This window comes from Malus domestica, chromosome 17 (genome assembly GCF_042453785.1).
Source record: "Malus domestica chromosome 17, GDT2T_hap1".
Lineage (NCBI taxonomy): Eukaryota > Viridiplantae > Streptophyta > Magnoliopsida > Rosales > Rosaceae > Malus > Malus domestica.
In genome coordinates, this window is record NC_091677.1 from 25216710 (window position 1) to 25235472 (window position 18763).

Below are 18763 nucleotides of genomic sequence, written 5' to 3' on the forward strand. Positions count from 1 at the left end.
ACCAGAGAAGCTTATCAAAGGAGAAATCGAGCAATCGAGTAAGTGTTTAGCTACATTAAGTGCCTTAAAAGCTTCAGCAAACATGATATTGACCGAAGCCCCCGTGTCTACCAGGATTCGTCGTACTTCAAAGTTGGCTATGTGAGCTTCCACGATCAGTAGGTCGTTGTAAGGGTAGATAATACCTCTTTCTTCCTCAGGGTAGAAACATATTGGATCCCAATTTGGCTTTTGATACTTGCCTCCCCTAATGTCTTCCACGTGAAACACTTGGTGGCCAAGCCTTAAAGCCCGTTCACTATTTTTCATGGCCCTGTTGGAAGATTTAGATATGGGTGTGCCGCCACTTATGGAATATATCACATTCACCTGGTGTTGGTTACGGTTACCCCTTGGAGGGTGAAGGAGGAATTGATCAATTTTTCCTTCTCGTGTCAAAGCTTCAATATGATCACGAAAGGTGATACACTTCTCGCCGTCATGGCTGTTATGCTCGTGGTAACAGCAAAACGTGCCCATGTTCTTCGTGGGCTTGTAATCTGGGTGCCTCGGCTTTGGCTTCGGTATCAGGTGTGCTATGCTAGGGTAAATGGCCACACATGTGGCATTTAAAGGTGTGTATGCCACATACTTGATGTGAAAAATAAGTTAACACACAAAATTAAACCCTCTTTTTATCAATTGTAGTAAAGTATGTAAGTAGGGATCGTTCTAGGCCGGGGATTAGGAGGGATTGCTAATCTATTCTAAATTAATTTAAAAATATTAAACAAGACTCAAGGACACAAAACTAGGCTAAAAACTCTAATAACTCGAAACACACTTAGAATGACTCAAAATAATGAAAACAATCAAATTAGACACTAGGAACTGAAATGGACGGAAATTGAATTAAAAGACTAACAACAATGAAAACTAACTAAATAATATAATTTAATAATGGAGGGGGTTTGGTTTTGACGAGAAGTAAATTAAACTTAAATAAATTACAGAATTGACAAAAGCATGAAATTAAGGTGAAATGATAGGTGACGGACTAGCTAGAGGGTTCTTCTCCACACATGACACATATGCAACCTAAATTGATTTTCAGTTGTTCTTTCAATAAATTGTAAATCTCAATACTTCAGATTAACAGTGAACAGCACTTTTTTAATCTTCAAGTTTTCCTTAAGTTATTGAATTGGACGGAAAAACACATACAACAATTCAAAACATTCTTCAAAAGTCCCCTATGTGAAAAGCACAATAGAGATACAATCAAAGATCATTAAACTTTGTGAAAACTATAACCATTGACGAGGCATTCGTAACTATGATTTGCATGAAACTTATGCCAAGAATTTACTTAACGTGATTGTGACTAGCAACCTTCACTACTTGTGAATATAAGTTCATAACGATTAGGTGAAACTCCCTTATATTCTAGCGTCAAATTCATGCATGTAAATTAAGTATGCATTCTTAATCGACATACAAAAATAAGCTATCAATCAAGCAGTTAAGCAAATTAAATCACAACTCAGAAATCACAACTGAAGGTAATCAATTCATATTACAAATATATATTCATGGCTTTGAATTAACCTCTAGCCAAAATAAATTTAGTTACACATTATTTTCAAATTAAACCAAAAGTAAAACATAGGTTTGAGAAGATAAAACCAAGAAAAGAAGATCTGCCGTGCTTCTGTGCTTCTGCCCTCCTGCTCAGTGTCTATCTCCCCTGCTTCTTCTCGTCACCCTGCTGCGTCTCTCTGCCCTCTGACCTGCTCTCCCCCTGCTGTCCGTCTCTTCTTCTCAGCACAGTTTTCTGTGCTTCTATATGCTCTCCCCGTGTCTCTATCTCTTATTCTTCTTTCATAATCTTTTTTTATTCCTTCTTTTCTTTTTCTTGTCTGCCATCCTCTTTGCTTTTATCATTTTCTGTTTTTCTTTCCGCCACCTTTCTTCTTTCTTTCCTCCACCATTCCTTTCTTTATGTTTCTTTTATTCCTCAATCATTCCATGTCTCCCCTCTTATTTATTTTCTTATTCTTCATTCTTCTTTCTCCACACAATCCGCAAGTCTCTCCCTTTCCTCTTTTATTATTCAATTTCTTGATAGTCCACTTCCTTCCTTTGTTTAATGCCGTGTTGCACTCTGTCCTTTCTCTATTCTTTTCTGCCCATTTTGTTTGAAATTAATCCTACAACAAAATTAACTGTATATTAACACAAGGTAAGGTAAAATGCCACAATTTTAACACAAAAAACATCCAAAGACTTTAGAAATGAATGGTATAAATGCATGAAATATATGAGTGATCACTTCAGGGTAGGGCCTGTCTTGACACGTGCTTGACCCACTGTGTTGACTGCCTGGGGTCGGGGATTATCATGGCGATACCCTTGGTTATAGTGGTTGTGTCCCTTACTCCTTTTACCAAAATAAGACTGGTGAGGATGGAAATATTTCCTTTTGCCCTAAGATTGATATGTCTGTTGACTTGTCAAAGTATTAAGTAAGCCAGGGAGAGGCACCGTTACCGTTTGGAAGGTTGAGGTCTTCTCATTTGGGTAGGTCTGGCTTCCACTCCCCACTTACTAATAAAGGGTGGCTATGGGGGGTTTCCCTTGATATGTCCTTGCTTCGGTAGAGGCGTGGTTGTAAGCATGTGCCATCACCTCAAAGTAAGTCTTCCAAGTGTTGGCATTGATCATGTACTTAAAGAAACAATCATGTAGGCCTGCCGTGAAGGCCTTGAGGGCGGTCTTGTCATATGCCTCAGCGCAGCGAGAATACTCATGGTTGAAGCGATCAGCATACTCTCGTAGTGACTCGTCCGGCTTCTGGAGAATCGTATACAAGTCATCTGCAGAATGTAAGTGATCGGTCTAGAAGATGTGTTGAGAAACAAACAGTTTCCTCAGTTCCTCAAATGAGTCTACTGTCTCAGGTGGAAGACGACAATACCAGTTTAGAGCTCTGCCAGAGAGGATGGAAGGGAAGAGAAGACATCATTCTTCGTCGGTGTGCATCTAATATGCCATGGTGGACTCAAAGAGTTTAAGGTGTTCAATCGGGTCCTCCCTTCCAGTATAAAGTTGTAAACCAAGCTTTTGTTTTGTCTTCGCTTGAAAATGGATGTCGAGAATCCTCCTTGTGAGAGGGCCAAACCTGGGTTGGTTCCAGTTAGGTATCTCAGCCTGATGTTCGACCTTCAACTTGTTTACTTCCTCAATGAGCTGTAGGATAATGGGGTCCTAAGTAGAGTCATGTACCATTGGAATTTTCTTTCGTAAGTCTCCATTGCCTCTTGGAAGTAGGAAAGTTTAAGCAAGATCGTGTGGTTTTTCCTTGGACTCGATGTACTGACTTCTAGGGAGAGTTTGTCGGAATACCTTCGAGTCCCCTGTACCTTCATGTTCCTCTGGGACCTGTCGTTCATTCCCTAGATTGGCAACTGGGCTGGGTCGTGGGAGGGGATGGAGTCTTTCAGAAACCCTTGGGTCATTGATATTCGAGCATATGTGGAAGGGATTATCTCGACGTTGCTTTAGAAAGTCTCGACAGTCACGATAAACGGCTTTCAATCCTTCCAACCCTTCTGCAAGGAGGTGTCTTCCTTCACTTCTCCTGCTTCAGCAGCTGGGTTGAGAGAAGTCTCATGTTGATCAATGTTTTAATGATCAGCTCGCTCCTTATCAGGGATACCCATGTCGAAGGAAAGTGACCCTCCGTGTTGGGGGGCATCTAGATGATGGTTGATGTCCACAGGGGTAACGAGCTCGTATGTTTGAGTACGCCTAGTTTCATGGAGCGTCTCAAAGAGCTTCTCATACTGCTGCTGGAAGACCTCATTCTTCATTGTTATCTTATTGTTCTGAGCTTCTAGCTCATAGACTTTAGCTTGAAGAGCAACCATCTTTCCTTCATTCTTTCGTTGTTTCGCACTAGGTGCAAAAAGGGTGTCATTATGTGTGATGTGGCTTCCTTCGTTCCCCATGTTGGAGAGGGATGCCTGGTCAAAAGAGAGTCTACGAATGGTGGAAACCAGCTTGACAAAGCTGAAAAGAGTGGGAATAAGTGTCATTCCCACAGACGGCACCAAATGTTGATGCACAAAATCAGTGAGGACTTTGGTACAACAGAAAGTGTCAAGTTTGTGACCTTCGCTAGATTGCTCCGGTCACTAGTGTGGATAAGTATGTAAATGGATAGAGACAGGGAAGCAAACACAAGATGTACGTGGTTCACCCAGATTGGCTACATCCGTGGAGTAGAGGAGTTCTCATTAATTGTGAAGGGTTTATACAAGTGCATAAGTTCAAGCCCTCGTGAATGATTTAGTACAAATGACATTAGGAAATATTGTGGTAGAATGATCTCCTTTTATAGAATAAAGTTTCTAGCTTTGTTTTGACATTGACACGTGTCATGTTGTGATTGGCTTCTAATGTTGACACATGTCGCGCTAGGATTAGCTTCTGATGTTAACATGTGTCGCGCTATGATTGGCCTCCTGGTTGGAAGGAAACTCTTCTGAGTCCTTGACGGTATAACGTTGACCGGTACTCGGTAGTTTGGGGATTGGTTAAGTATGGTACAAACAAATGTAACTGGCAAAAACTAGTTTGGCTAGTGTGAACCGTGTTAAAATCTTATTTTCAAGTGTAAATAACCTCAGAAAATTCTCCTTTGGCTATTTATGTTCTTGGTTCTCACACGTGTGCGTCTGTTTACGAGCATGAATTTACAGTCTTCTTGCAAACTAAAACTATAGTGGCACGACAGGGACGTAAACCTTTGTCGTGTTTGGGGCCAGGATGGCCCCTTCTGGATACATTTGGTTTCAGATTTAGTACAATAGGTCTTAATCTTCACATGAAGAAACAGTAAAAGAAATACAGACTTACTTTAAGATTGGATGGACATCTGAATATACAACGGTAGGCCAGTAGCCATGCTATTGGTAACAGGTACTCCTGGCGTTGGTAAAGCTCCAGAGGAATTTCTGTCTTTACGCTTTTGATGACCTGCTCTGTCTTTACGCTTTTGATGACCTGCACTTGAACTCTACACCTCTAAGATGGAAAGAATCACTCAGATGTTGTAGATATATCATCTCTGAAGAATATGAAACATGTTCATATCCTTCACATTGTGGAATATCCTAATTTGGACGAATTTGAAATTTATTGTGCAGAACGAGCACGTAAAGATCCTCGGATGTCAAGGATGACGAATTAGGGCTGGGTTCGGTTTGAAACGGTTTGGTTTTTTGCCAAAACCGAAACCGAACCGAAATTTCGGTTTGTTTCGGTTCGATTCAATTTTTTGTTCGGTTTTTTTCGGTTTCGATTTGGTTTCGGTCCGATTCGGTTTTTTTCATTATTATTTTTTTTTTTAAGATCTGGATATTGATAAACTAACCCAAAAGAGAACCTGCCAAAGTAGCCCAATAGATCCAACAAACAGTACAGGCCCAAGCCATAAAATACAACATAAGAAAACCTAGGGTTCTACTGCAGCACTCGCCGTTGAGCATCCTTACTAGCTCAAACCCTCGCCACCAACCAACCGACGCCTCGCCGATTGTAACATCCGGCCACGAGCACCTGTCAGAACACAGCCAAACAGACGAGATCCAAGGGTTTAATAAAGAGTATAGATCCAAAGACCAAAGATCTCTACCACATAGGTCTCCACAAAGACAAATCCAAGAACAACATCAACCAATTTTTGTTCAAAAATTCACAAAGCATAGTCAACAAATAAATTCACATAGCATAGTCAACAAACCAAAGAAATAAAAACTATTAATCAATACATAAAAAATAAATTAAAAAAATTAAAAAAAAAAAAAAAAACTACCATTTTCAGCACTCAAAGAATTAAACAAGAAACAGAAGAAGAAAAAAAGGGAGAAATTGAATACTTACTGTTAAAGAAATCCGGAGGAACAAAGATGGATGTCTGGACCGTGCGACCTCCATATGAATCCCAGATTAAAAAACTATTTGGCTTGTATTTGAAAAGCATAGATCGAAAGTTTATGGAAAAAGCAAGGAATATTAGACGAGGAGCAGAGAGACAAGAGGCATACGATTTGGAGAGGGAAAAAATGGGGATTGTCAAATAAATTCATCACAAACCCTACGCCTCTTGTGGTAATCCTTTCAAAAAGTAAGATCCATGTTACAACCATGGACTTGGCAGGTTGGAGAGAGGAAGAGAGGAAGGAGAGTTGAAGGGAGGAAGAGAAGAAGAAGGGAGAGATAGACTGAGGAAGTAGAGAGGAAGAGCAGCGGATGGGAGAGAGAGAGAGTGTGTGAGTGTTTGAGAATGAAAAGGTAAAGGAGTGACGGCTGCTAGGGTTTGTAAGATTTATAAATTTTATAAAACATTAAAGATTAGAATACCTATAAATATTATGCTGGTACAATTATAGCAATACAAAGCCTACTATCAAGTTGGCTTGAATAAGCTATCCCCAACCTGGACGAAAGGGGTTCAAATCTTCATTCCAATAGGTTTTGAATATTTATATTTGATTTTCATATTTCGGTTCGGTTCGGTTCGGTCCGGTCCGATTTTCATACCTCAAAAATCAAAACTGAACCAACCAAATTCAGTTCGGCTATCGATTTTTTTTGGTTTTCGATTTTTCCAACCCACCCCTATGACGAATCACGTGTGCTTCCTTGGCCTTCAGTTTGTACAAGATGCCGAAATCTTGGGAGAAAAATGTCCAGCGCTGAAGAAGCTGCCACTTAAAAGAGGACAGAAGCATTCTACATCTTTTGACCGACAATGGTGACCGGAGAGTCTGCTGTGAATTGTATAAAAGTAGTAGAATGCATGATTTTCTTAGAACCCAATGTGAGGTTCAACAATAACAATATACACAAAGCTCATAATATATAGAAGCGTAGAGTGAATGAGAAGAATCACAGAATATGGAATTTAGAGGCTTTGAATATCCAAACAACAGCACAATATTGAATATATTATGGTATGCACCTATATACAAGCAGAACCATCCTCTTTGTTCTTACATAAGGCCCTCTCGCTGCCTCACTTAGTTGTCGTGTTTTGGAAGCAGGGAAGAAAAACTTTTCTAGCATCTTCGTCCTCCCACTCTAAGAAAGACCACTAGTACTCATGTCCTCTAATTACAATATTGCTCCCCTCAGCACTTCTGGAGTTGAATGGAAGCTTTCTCAGCACTGTACATGCAGTTACCTTGATTTCTTTCAGGTACGGAAAGGGCAGGGCACTATCATATACGCTTCTCAGCTGTGGAAGTGAACTCAAAATCAGAAAGGTAAGTTTTCCAAAAGGGTTCTGAAAGTTCTAAGATGGGTACTAGTTTAACCTAGAGGAGGTGAATAGGTTCCAATTTAAAAATCCAATTCAATTTTCAATTTAATTTTCAGTTCTCAAATTAAATCCACATTCACATCACATATCAAACTATCATACTCATATACAATTAAACCAATAAATAAAAAGTGCACACATGATGTAGGATTTAATGAGGCAAAACCCACCACTGGGAAAATTCTCGGGCTCCCAAGCCAGGACAAACACTAGAGAAATAAGTAGAGAAAGACTTACAAAACTCATCAACTAGACACGCATACTAGTAGGCAGTTTTGTCTCCGCGCTTTGCTACTCGATCTCTCTTCAGTCTTCAAGTTGAAGTGGCACAACACTAACGCGATCGTCAATCACCTTTTCCTCGAACTTTGTAAGATACTAACTCGATCATACAAAATGTTTATATGATGAAGTGTTTATTTGAAAAACAATCAATTACGAAAATCACAAGGCATTTTTTCATAATTGACATTCAATTAAAACCTTAAATGAAAACAGCATGAAAATAATATTTTCTCTTTAAAAACGCATGTTGTTGAAACCACAAGATAGCAGCAATAAAAATAATTCTTTCTGCTAAAAAAAAAAAACCAAGGCTGCTGCCTTTAGATGCTTTTATCTAAGAACCCCAATATTCATGCATATGCGGCTCATGAAATTTTCTATCTGTTTAATGCATTGCAGCTAGTGTTTATACCATACGGAAAAGCCTAAATGCATATGCAGCAGCAGCAAGAAAAACCCTAAACTGATCTAAAGCATGCGGCAACCAAAACATAAAAACATATTCTGATGCACTCGGTGCTAATGCTCTGTTAATCTAGCGGCAGCCACTGAACCAGGTAACTAAGACTTCTATTTATCTGTGCAACAGCTAGACTCTCTTATCCCTATCATATACGCGTGAGCCACAAGCCTAATAAGACCTAATCACTTATCAGTTAAGATATAATGAGATAACTAGGTGAAGAGATATAGATGCAAAACCAGAGACATTAACAGCAAGTTAAATCTTAAAAGCAAAACAAGGTCATGCGGCAAGACTAGGATCCTGAAGGTACATATGTATATATATGCTAGGGTTTTAAGCTGACTTAAAATGATGGGCTTTAGCATGCTTAATTATACAAACAAACCCAATACTCTTTTATTAATGAACAATACGATTCAACATTTTAGCCAAAATTAAATAGCCCACTGAACATAAATCTAGACTGTATGAATGCATATGTATGCCGAACTTACTTTAGTGATATCTCTGAAACGCTTGTCATTTTTGTGATTGAGAGCACTGAGAGAAACTTAAACTAAAATAATTACAACGAAAAACATGACATTACAAACTCAGGCGTTTTGTTTAGGAATAGCCAATTTTACCCTAACAGGTTCAGTTCTTGTACCACATTTCCAACTCCACCCAGTCTTTCTAAATTGATTATTTTCTCAATATCATTGCAGGCATCTACACGTAAATGGCTGAGATTTGGGGAAAAAATGAGCCAAGTCAAGTCCGTGAGATTTGGGCATCGTGATACGTCTATGCACTGAAGGCAAAGGAAGCAATTTTGTTATATCATCATTAAATCCCGGGGATCATTGGGTGCTCGTCCTGCCCAATAAACTTCCAATCGTTTCCAATTAGGAGTATCCCGAATATAAAGGGTATCAAGATGTTTCATATCCACCAAAGATGATATGTCTAGAAAGCTTGCTTGGTTCTTGCCATCCGAGAGCTGTAGAGTCCGAATGCGGGTCACCAATTTGTGGTAGCTGAACAATTTTTGGAAACAAGAGCTACTTCGTACGCTTAACGTCAAGACTTCAAGGTATTTCAAACCCTGAATTTCCTCTACCAGGGCACCCTCACCATCAAAATGAATTCTATCTGAAGAACCGCATGCTAAAGTTCTCAAAACTTTTAGCACTGGAAAACTTGATATTAGATTCGGTGGAACAAAAACAAGCTCATCCATATGCTCCAAGTCCAAATACTTTAGCCTTACGCATGCCTTTAACTGAATTGGCAACTTTCTTAAACCAGTTCTTGACAAATTGAGATGTTGTAACGAAATCAGGTTGGAAACGCCAGATGGCAATTTGGTTATGTTCAGATTTTCAGACAAATCCAAAACTCCCAGAGTAGGCATATGATTGAAAAAGCCATCAGCAATCATATTCAAAGGACCTCCTCCACCTCTAAGTAATAGGGTCAACAGATTTGGAGATTTTGGTGTTTCAACCAGACTTTCAAAATCACTACCAACCAATGATACCCTTTTTGTTTTCTTCCATTTCTTCACATTTGGCGTTCCCAGGAGACCTGTGTGCACGAGGATGCTCTCGTTTTCTTTCCCAGAGTCACAAGCTAACCACAACGCCATGTCACGAATTACGTCATGCATTTTTACAAAATTTCCTTCCTCTTCCAACAAACATGCAGAAAGGAGAGTTCCTATGGTAAGTCTCATTTTTTTGCTTCATCTACGTTAACATACTCTTCAAAATCCTCACACATTCAAAAATATAATAAATCATCTTTACTTATCAGGAAATCTTCCGGAAATAGAGCACAAATAAGAAGCATGATTTGACTTTCTCACTTGGTAGAATATCGTAACTAAATTTTAAGAGAGGAAATACCATGTCCCCCATCATGGAACACTCTGAGGCAGATTCCTTTAGAACACGAATTCCATGCTTCCATTCGTGGGGTGTTTTCTTGCACGTCATGGCTCGACCAACTGTAATTATTGCAAGTGGCAAACCGTCACACTCATTTGCCACTACTTGCGCAAGTTTGGGGATATCTGGATGACTTTGAATAGTTTCTTTGCCCACCTTCTCCTGAAACAAGGTCCATGCTTGGTTCGGCATTAGACACGTGACTTTCATCTTTATTTGAGCATCAACACAACTACATATATGCTCCAAGCGATTTGTGAATATTATCTTCGACTTCTTGTTGTTAGCTGGACCAGGAGTCACTGGATTAGGAATCTCTGGATTATGAATCCCAACTGTAGTCATTTCAATCGTCTCCCATATATCATCCAACAATAGCACATATTTCTTCTTACTCAAGAACTTGAAGATGTGTTGAGCTTTTTCATGCGGCTCATTGTCCTTCCATTTGTCATTAAGAATCCCAAGCTTTTCACCAATCTTATCTTGGAGGATTTCAAGTTTGTGGTCTTTTGAGACCACGATCCAAATCACAGGATCAAAATGGTAAGAAGTACTAAGGGCGAACTTGTTATGGATTTTGGTAAGGAGGGTGGTCTTACCCACCCCTCTCATGCCATATAACCGGATTGTTCCCACCTGTTCATCTTCAACATGTCTCCAGACCTCATCAAACATCGACTCGATCCCCACTGTTTGTTCAGTAGGCATTTCATAGACTACACCTATCGGTAAGCTTTATGTTGCCACCTCTTCAAACCCTCCCTTGCTTTTCAAGGAATCCACTTCCACCAACATCTTAAACACTTTTTTCCCGTACTTATAGCGGGAAGAGTAGTTCTTTGAGCAGCAACATGATTTTTAAATTTCTTGATCCGCACAATTTTAATCCACAGTTGTACCTGGTCCAAGCGCATCATGGATGTCTGAAGCTCGGCAACCTCAACCCTTCTTACGAGATCATTCTTTAAAATGGTCAGTTCTTGCAAAGATCGATCCAGAGCTTCAAGGCTTTCTCCGAGCTTGCTGATGTAGTTTGCTTGTTGACTAAGGAAAGCCCAGCAGCAGAAGTTAGCCGTGGGATCGCAAGGTATGGAGACTGAGAAAATGTTCCCCATGGCTTGTAGGAATACTGAAAATGAAAAGATGTACTTTTGTTTGGGAGAGGAATTAGGTAAGTGTTTTGTAAACAGGATGATATGTGGAATGAATTATTTCAATGCCTGTACGTTTACGTTGTGTCGGTCGGGCTCACCAGAAACTTCAATGTCACTTTAATCCGAAGACCCAATAATTCACTCTAGACTTCAAGATAGACTTTTTAGGATTCATGTTGTGAATTGAGTTCTCGTCTCAACAAGGAAATTTGCAAATAGGGTTTCGTTTGAGATTTAATGTTTTATCGAGACAAGTTTCAGGTTATTTGAAATTAAAGGAATTGGATGTTTTCATTTTTTTTTCTTTTCGCATCAAGTCATGTGAAATCTGTATTTATAAAGTGAGCAACACAATTTGGTGAAATATTCAATAAACCTAATATTGCCCTTTCCTTCACATTCAAAAATAAAAAAAAAGTTCAGCCACTTAATACTACGGTTTAGTGGTATTCCTCTTCATTTGTAAGTGAGAAATCTTAGGTTCGATTTTTGCCAAAGGTGAATTTGAACTACATTATTGCTAGCTCATTATGAGGCTTAACCCACCTCCTCCCCTTAGTGTAGATAATATCGGTTGTTCAAAAAATAAAAAATTTCAGAAAATCATAACAATATGGCAAGACCTACATTACAAACACATCAGGCAAAAAAAAACAAAAAGGCACAAAAATAGAGTAATGCTATATTTATCATCTATTTGTATCATCTATCTAATAGAGGTAAGACCCACCAACACATATGGGTCACATCTCTATTAGATAGATGATACAAATGATGCATGAAACTAAAATTTTGTACCATCTTTCTTGATTTTCAGTACAAGACATATTTTATGCACATTGCTATTGTAAAGACATATGTTCAGTTTACAAGATAAATGTCGCATGAATGTTTTGACAAAAAAAATAAAAAATTGTCACATGAAAACCTTATTTCCAATTGCAGGTAAGCTTAGAAAATTCTCCTTTGGCTATGTTTGTTCTTGGTTCTCACACGTGTGAGTCTATTTGCGTGCATGAATTTGCAGTCTTCTCGTGAATTGATCATCTGGTTCAAAAGGAAATTCATCATTGGTGGAGACGAAGAAGATTCATCATCTGGTTCAACAAGAAATTCGTCCAATCTGCACTCCTTGTGAATCTACGTTCATGGGTTGGGGTTCTTGTAGCTTCTAATTTCATCCTTGTAGCGTTCTTTATCTTGACGAGCCTTTGCTTCATATGGCTCCTTTTCCTCCGCTGAAAAATGGAAAACATTATGTTAACAAAGTTATACTTCGCGGAAATTCCCCATGTTGTGGAAGCACACAAGATGTAATATAGTAGAATCACACATACCAGACATCTTTCTCCACTTCTCTCCAAGCACTCTCCCCACATCAGCAAACGCAATTCCAGGGTTCTCTCTCTTGACATTCTGCGGTCAACACAAATAAGGTCAATAATTTCTTCGAAACATCAATAATAACTTGAACCAAAAGTTAGAACCAGTAGATAGAAAATAAAAAACTCACATCTCTCTCCATATTTGAGAAGAACATGAAACCAGACAACGCTCTTTTGGGTGCATTTGGATCCTTTTTCTTCTTCAGTTTTTTCTTCTTTGAACCATCTTCACCATGAAACACCATGAAAATGATAGAGAAGAATGATTCATGAGATACATTGTTAGGAATTGGCTCGTCAATGGTTACAGGAACCATTCAAGCTTAAAGACATCACCTCTGGCGCATATGGAACATCTGGATACCCTTCAAATTTTCAAACAAGCAATTTCATCATCGAAGGAGACACAAAGAGGTGGAATGGCTTAGTTTGGGAAGACGAAGTTGCTCGAAATGTTTTTCTTCCTTGTTTCAGACCCACTATCTGAGGGCTGAGGAGGGATGGTTGGGGACCATTTTGAATTTGCCTTTTATTCTCTCTTTCTTCCATTTGGATTTTTTTTTTTTTTTTTTTTTATGCATTTCGTGCTCGTAGTTTCATTCTGTTAGCACTGCTGTAAGTTCAAGGGATAGAGCCAGCCTTGAACTTTGGGGTCGGCTGTGACCTTGTGGGATGGGGTAGGTTGGGCTGGGGTGGAGAGATTTTACCCAGTACACCACATGTCATAATATAAGTGGAGAGAAGTTTTTATTCAAGTGTCCCTCCACTTGAAAATAGAATTAAGGATATGTTGACTCAAAGTAGAACTGTAGAAGTGTTAAAGATGGAACAGATGCTAGACTAATTTCTGTAGTTTTTAATTTTACAGCGATGCCAAAAAATTCAAACGTATGAGGCACTTTCAATTCGCAAAATGACTACAAAAGAGAAAAAGCAGTATCACGACACCAGGCAACAAAACTATATTGACAGACAAAGATTTTGCATTAACATTAACATTCAAGCACAAACTGGGATGTAAGGAGGACCTGCATTTTTCTTTTTTCCATGTACCTTTTTTAGTAGACTGAGCCCAGCTTGTGGTTGACCTAGCCAAGGCATCCATAGGATCAATGCATTTCTTAAGAAGAGGATCCAGGTGAAGAAGACCTAACATATCATCGGACGCAAGAATAACAGAATTCACAACCCTCGCCAGAAGAACCTGGAGTGCGATCCTCAAGAGATTTTGTGCCCCCTCTATGTCCTTTCTGTTTAAGGCTTCAATAGCAGGGATTACAGAGTATTCCATGGTCACTTTATCCGGCAGAACAACCTCAAATCCCTGCATTTATAATACGAAAAATGAATATCATAACATGATGTAGCAATAAAAAAAATTACAAGTATAGTTAAGGAATTCATATTTAACTGGTAGGAAATGAATGCGATTTAATGTCCTGGGGAATTGTAATCTGTTTAAAACATATTTACTATTGCTTATCATACAAGACTAGACAATTAAAACAGAAACTGGAAAATGGGATCACCTCTCTCTGCAGTTTCTCCTGATAGAATCCTGCTGTCAAAGTTGCATGGCTTGCAAGCACTCCAATCCGCAAAGGACTTCCGGCTTCAAGCGGCTTCAACTTTGCTTCCTTGAGCTCCTTGACAACACACTCACCAATATGAAGAAAAGGAACAGAACATCCCTTAGAAATTTCATCATGCCAAGAATGTGATATGTGACAAGGCATTACAATGCAACGAGCTCCCGATTTTTCAAGAAAAATCCTCTTACTCAGCAAATTCTCCACAATTGGAGTAGGATCGAATTCAGGACCATCACTTTTACTGCTGACAGAAGGAAAAGAACTTCTCTCAATTGATAAAAGCTCTTTATTTGAAACATGGTCAGAACAAAGAACAAAAGGAGGGCAACTTTCTCCATCTCTTGAACTCCAATTGACAAGTTTTCTCAGAAATTTAACACTAGAATCGACAGATAGCCCTCCAATTATGCCAACTGTGTTTGGTAGACCCGGAAATGATTCTCTGGGAGCAGTGTTTCTTAAAGCTGTACTTGAACCAGAACCCTTCTTAAACTCTGAAAACGGGCCAGTTTCATCTGTGTGCAAGAGAACTGGGGATGGAGTGTTGGCTTGACCTGGATTCAACATCGTCATATAAAGGGTTCTATGTGTATTTACAAATCCCAAGTTATAGAAAGGATAGTTCGAAGGGCGCAAGGACGTTGCTTCCATTTATCAATCTACAGCAAAAACTCCAGAACTACTACTCAAACCATATAATTCTGCACAGATTTCTGAGTTGCGCAGCCTATGACAACAACCTTCTATACTTTGAACTTTACATTAGGCTCCACAGAATAAACACCCACCTTCAAAAGTTATGAACTTCAACAGTAAACTAACATTTAACAAGGAAACTACTGAATGAGTCAATTCAGATATTTCAAAGTATGCAATTCAAACAAAAATCATAACCTCCAAGATTGCAATCCTCTAAGCAGATCATGGACTCTCTCTCTCTCTCTCTCTCTCTCTCTCTCTCTCTCTCTCTCTCTCTTCACTTGTTCTTCTTCAGTAGCTCAGTGGTAGAGCAGTCGACTGTTAACTAATATGTCGTAAATTTGAATACTACTTGGGGAGGCTTGATTCATTCGGAAGTAAAGAACACTGAGATCAAAATCTATATTGGAAATTTAGATAAGTAGAGGAGACTCAGACAAGATACAAAATTTCCAGGATTTGAGGATTATTGTCACTATCGCTAGAAGGACCTATATTTTATGGCCCTACAGAGAGGGACATGATTCATCAAGGGAATAATAGTCAAGAAAGTGGGGACAAATCGTTTGGCATCTGATAACAGTGACAAATTTGGCATTACATCATGTTTCAGCAAACCAACAGAGGGCCATAATAATATATTTGACTTGTTGATTAGTTTAACTACTCTAAACTGCAGTAATTAAAAACCAAAATTTGATTACTTAGGAGTTAGAGGTTGGTCATGTAGCCCTGTTTGATAGTAATTTCATTTTTAGTTTTTAGTTTTTCATTTTTCATTTTACGTGCTAGAGATATGAGTAAAGTATATGGAAAAAAAAAGGATGAAGAAGGCAGACGGGAGAGGAAACAAAATAAATAAGAGCGAAGCAAAACAAAATCTTGAAAAAGAAAGCAACTTAAAATTGGATTTAGTTTTTAGTTTTCCTTTTCTGTCTTTCCTTATATATCTCTTCTACATCTCTCTCATCATTTTTCCTCCACAATGATTTTTATCTCAAACACAAAAATCAAAATAAAAAAAAAAAAAAAACAGAAATGGTAACCAGCCCCATGTTTTCTCCATGATTCCCATCATATAAATTATAACCATCGACCCTCTATTTCATGAAAAATAATTTGTCTGTGTGAAAAATGTCCAAATGGAAAGCTTTTTTTGGTTCCCTTAGCTGTTTAAAATAGACAGCTAGGATATATAAGTGGTGTACCTAATTTTTATTTTATTGAAACTACAGTTGATAGCACCAGAAAACATTTAGTAATCAGTAAGTTTCACAGCCAGTACCAAATGCTTTTGCAAATATACTTAACGCTTCCATGTGTATATTATTCTCTTAAATTTTATATACTGCCATATGATTCTAACCACCGAAAGCTTGGTATATATAATAAGACATACAATGCAGCATTTTCCCTTAAATACTTTCTTCATATCTCAAGCACGAAAAGTTGAAAACTAAAAACTAAAAACGAAGTGATTATCAAACACACTGTTCCTTTCATTATGATTAACAAAGAATACAAAGGAGAAGAGTTTAAAAATATATATGAGTAACGAAGGCGTACGTCAACTTATATAAGTTTTGTTTTCACACATCGAGGAGCTCTGCAACAACGGATTATCCTCCTTACATCTCTTGTTATAGACAAGAAGGCAGCAAACAAGGCAAATGATATTGCTGGGTACATATATATAAGATCTGTGCTCGTTGATTTGCTCGAAAAGATTTCCCTTACAAGCCCCCATACGATGAGAAGCATACCAAAGAGGCTCATTCTCCCTGGTCTGATGAGACCAAGAAATGCTCCTGCCACTGATAAGTAGCTTCCAACAAGAACCTGGTAAACGCCAGGCCAAAAGTGAGAAAATGTAATACATAACTTAAACATATTATGGTACTTGCTCTCTTTCTTTTCCTTTTTCTTTTTTCTCTACATTCAAAATGCTAGATTATGCTCTCTCTCTTTTTTTTTTTTTTTTATTAATATCTAGATTACGCTACGTACATTCAAAATTGAACGGTGTTTAGTTATTTGTTTTAAAGATCATTTTACATTCTCCCCTCACATCTCTCATATTTTTGTATCTAAACCGTCACTCCTCTGCCTCCTCTCGTTCTTTACTCACAAGAAAAACAACTGAAAACAAAACAGAAATATGTCGCTAAAGAGCTATAAATCTTTGTCCTGCTGCATTTTTTAGCAGTGCATAATTCTAAAGTTTCAACACATAAGTATTTGGAAGATTGAAGAACCTACTTGTTTAGCGCATAGCATCAAATTTATGACACCTTGACACATAAATCCCCCTTAAGATTAACTTAATAAAATTCGAACACAGTAAAGGTTCTGAAGATACGACATATATTTCTATGGATATACTAACCTCTAGACGCTGTAGGTCAGAGATTGCATCAGCTGCCTTTACATTGGTGAAGTTATATAACTTCAAGTTATCATAGCCTGGGATTGCTTTGTTCTTGATGAATGCATTCGCAAAGGCCCCCGGGTAGAGTAGCGCCTTCACTAGAAATAAAGGAAATACTTCAGATGCAATTAACTGTGAGGATGTTACCTCTACTGGTGTTCTACATATTCCGCCGGTACAGGGAATGCTGTGGAGCAAAAGGAACAATGTGTTAATCTTTTAAAAGGAATTTAACAGGCCTATCATAGTTTTATGAAAACTTTGGTGCCATGATGGCTGCAGCAACCAAACTAAAGCCCAAAATTTTAGATACTAACTGATGTGATATCGTTACCACTTTAACTCTGTTTGTTTCTAGTAATCAAAAGACTAAGATAAACTACTGCTGTTGAAATAATCATTTGGATAAATGGGTTGATTTCTTCGCAATCATTTTCCAGTTGCTAGTTGGCTAATTGACCAAATGCAGCATAAACGGCCTACCTGACAGTAGCCAAGTAGGCTAGAGCAATGTGCTCCCCATTTGTACTCAAGTTTGAATCCCCTCTCAAGTCCCGATAAATAGAATATCAATCGAATAAAAGAAAATACTAATATGTATATGGGGTACCAATAAATAACTTAAATGAGTGCATACAAGATTCCACAAATGAAAAATAAAGCCGCTTTTATAACAGTCTGCTTCTGCATATAAATTCAACCCCTCGACAGAAAAGGGTAATGAAATCATAACACCGAGATTATTTGACACATGAACCCTATTTATTAAAAACGAATGCATTTGAAAACTTTTTTTTCTTGGGCATTTAATCTAGACAGAAAGGCACCTTATGCTTCGTGCATCACCATGATAGTGTAAATTAAAAAAAAAAAATTAATACGAAGGCGAAAGGGAAATAGAATTACCTGAAAAGAGGAATTTGAAGAATAATGACAAGGAAATATATAAAAGAAGCAATGGAAGATATGGTGGTTGCCCATTTCTTTGAAGAAGCCATGGTACGAGGAACCCTACAAGGGGAAAAGGCAGAGATGGAATGGAACTTATCACGGTACAAGACACAGTGAGTGACACTTGTGCATCGAGTTTTTATTTTCCCTCTTTTTGAATAAATTGACTCAGATTTGTTTTAATGACTCATCAAAGAATAAAATTCTTGAGGAAAACTCAACTCTTTCTAATTAAAATTGTTTTCTCAATGAGTCCTGACTAGGCGTGCAAGTTGGATAGAAAGTTCAATTCCAACCCGAAATTTGTTATTTTGCCACACCGAAAATTCAAACTCTTCCTAATTAAAATTGTTTACTTAATAAGTGGACCTATGACATTTTCTCTTCTTGTTGTATAACTGAAGCCAACCCGTGAAGAAAGACTCAAATTTCATGTAATTGAGGAAATTTTTTGAAATGTTGTATGACTTAATACACACTTTTCAATTAGTCATATAAACTAA

At 38.1% G+C, this 18763-nt stretch overlaps 3 protein-coding genes and 3 long non-coding RNA genes across 7 annotated transcripts; 1 reads left to right on the forward strand and 5 right to left on the reverse strand.

The window, feature by feature from the left end:
* Window positions 1–5403: 5403 nt before the first annotated feature.
* LOC139193890 (uncharacterized) lies at window positions 5404–6217 on the reverse strand. Its single transcript, XR_011578422.1, has 2 exons — window positions 5926–6217; window positions 5404–5601 (listed from the first exon to the last, which is right to left on the reverse strand). It is a non-coding gene; the product is annotated as an uncharacterized lncRNA (long non-coding RNA).
* Window positions 6218–6924: 707 nt separating this feature from the next.
* On the reverse strand, window positions 6925–8405 carry LOC103440849 (uncharacterized). Its single transcript, XR_003770794.2, has 2 exons — window positions 7604–8405; window positions 6925–7282 (listed from the first exon to the last, which is right to left on the reverse strand). It is a non-coding gene; the product is annotated as an uncharacterized lncRNA (long non-coding RNA).
* A 529-nt stretch (window positions 8406–8934) lies between these two features.
* LOC114819243 (probable disease resistance protein At5g63020) lies at window positions 8935–9747 on the reverse strand. Its single transcript, XM_029096838.1, has one exon. The coding sequence runs from the start codon at window positions 9745–9747 to the stop codon at window positions 8935–8937; it is 813 nt and encodes a 270-aa protein (XP_028952671.1).
* Window positions 9748–10458: 711 nt separating this feature from the next.
* Window positions 10459–11353, forward strand: LOC139193562 (uncharacterized). The gene is made up of 2 exons (XR_011577786.1): window positions 10459–10779; window positions 10945–11353. It is a non-coding gene; the product is annotated as an uncharacterized lncRNA (long non-coding RNA).
* Window positions 11354–12015: 662 nt separating this feature from the next.
* LOC103440724 (uncharacterized) lies at window positions 12016–15352 on the reverse strand. Of its 2 annotated transcripts, none has more exons than XR_003770639.2 (5): window positions 14120–15348; window positions 13644–13914; window positions 12719–12955; window positions 12543–12621; window positions 12016–12443 (listed from the first exon to the last, which is right to left on the reverse strand). XR_003770639.2 is itself a non-coding variant. In XM_008379420.4 (5 exons), the coding sequence occupies exons 1-5, from the start codon at window positions 14831–14833 to the stop codon at window positions 12352–12354; spliced, it is 1254 nt and encodes a 417-aa protein (XP_008377642.2). In that variant the 5' UTR covers window positions 14834–15352; the 3' UTR covers window positions 12016–12351. The 2 variants fall into 2 exon arrangements, 1 of the variants encoding a protein (XP_008377642.2); XM_008379420.4 differs by having other exon boundaries at window positions 12719–12816; window positions 14120–15352.
* A 1007-nt stretch (window positions 15353–16359) lies between these two features.
* LOC103440726 (uncharacterized) lies at window positions 16360–18417 on the reverse strand. The gene is made up of 3 exons (XM_008379424.4): window positions 18216–18417; window positions 17268–17496; window positions 16360–16720 (listed from the first exon to the last, which is right to left on the reverse strand). Exons 1-3 carry the CDS (start codon window positions 18305–18307, stop codon window positions 16454–16456), a joined length of 588 nt encoding a protein of 195 aa, XP_008377646.1. The 5' UTR covers window positions 18308–18417; the 3' UTR covers window positions 16360–16453.
* Window positions 18418–18763: the final 346 nt, after the last annotated feature.

What these genes read in the sequence shown, in the direction of transcription:
- LOC103440726 (XM_008379424.4), bottom strand. Translation starts at nt 18,307, where the DNA reads ATGGCTTCTTCAAAGAAATGGGCAACCACCATATCTTCCATTGCTTCT. An exon ending in CTTCAAATTCCTCTTTTCAG is followed by an intron (nt 17,497 to 18,215) that starts GTAATTCTATTT and finishes TTTGCTCCACAG; the next exon opens with CATTCCCTGTACCGGCGGAA. An exon ending in CTGACCTACAGCGTCTAGAG is followed by an intron (nt 16,721 to 17,267) that starts GTTAGTATATCC and finishes GGCGTTTACCAG; the next exon opens with GTTCTTGTTGGAAGCTACTT.
- LOC103440724 (XM_008379420.4), bottom strand. Translation starts at nt 14,833, where the DNA reads ATGGAAGCAACGTCCTTGCGCCCTTCGAACTATCCTTTCTATAACTTG. An exon ending in GGCTCAGTCTACTAAAAAAG is followed by an intron (nt 12,817 to 13,643) that starts GTACATGGAAAA and finishes TTCATGGTGAAG; the next exon opens with ATGGTTCAAAGAAGAAAAAA. An exon ending in GAAGTGGAGAAAGATGTCTG is followed by an intron (nt 12,444 to 12,542) that starts GTATGTGTGATT and finishes TCCATTTTTCAG; the next exon opens with CGGAGGAAAAGGAGCCATAT.
- LOC114819243 (XM_029096838.1), bottom strand. Translation starts at nt 9,747, where the DNA reads ATGGCGTTGTGGTTAGCTTGTGACTCTGGGAAAGAAAACGAGAGCATC.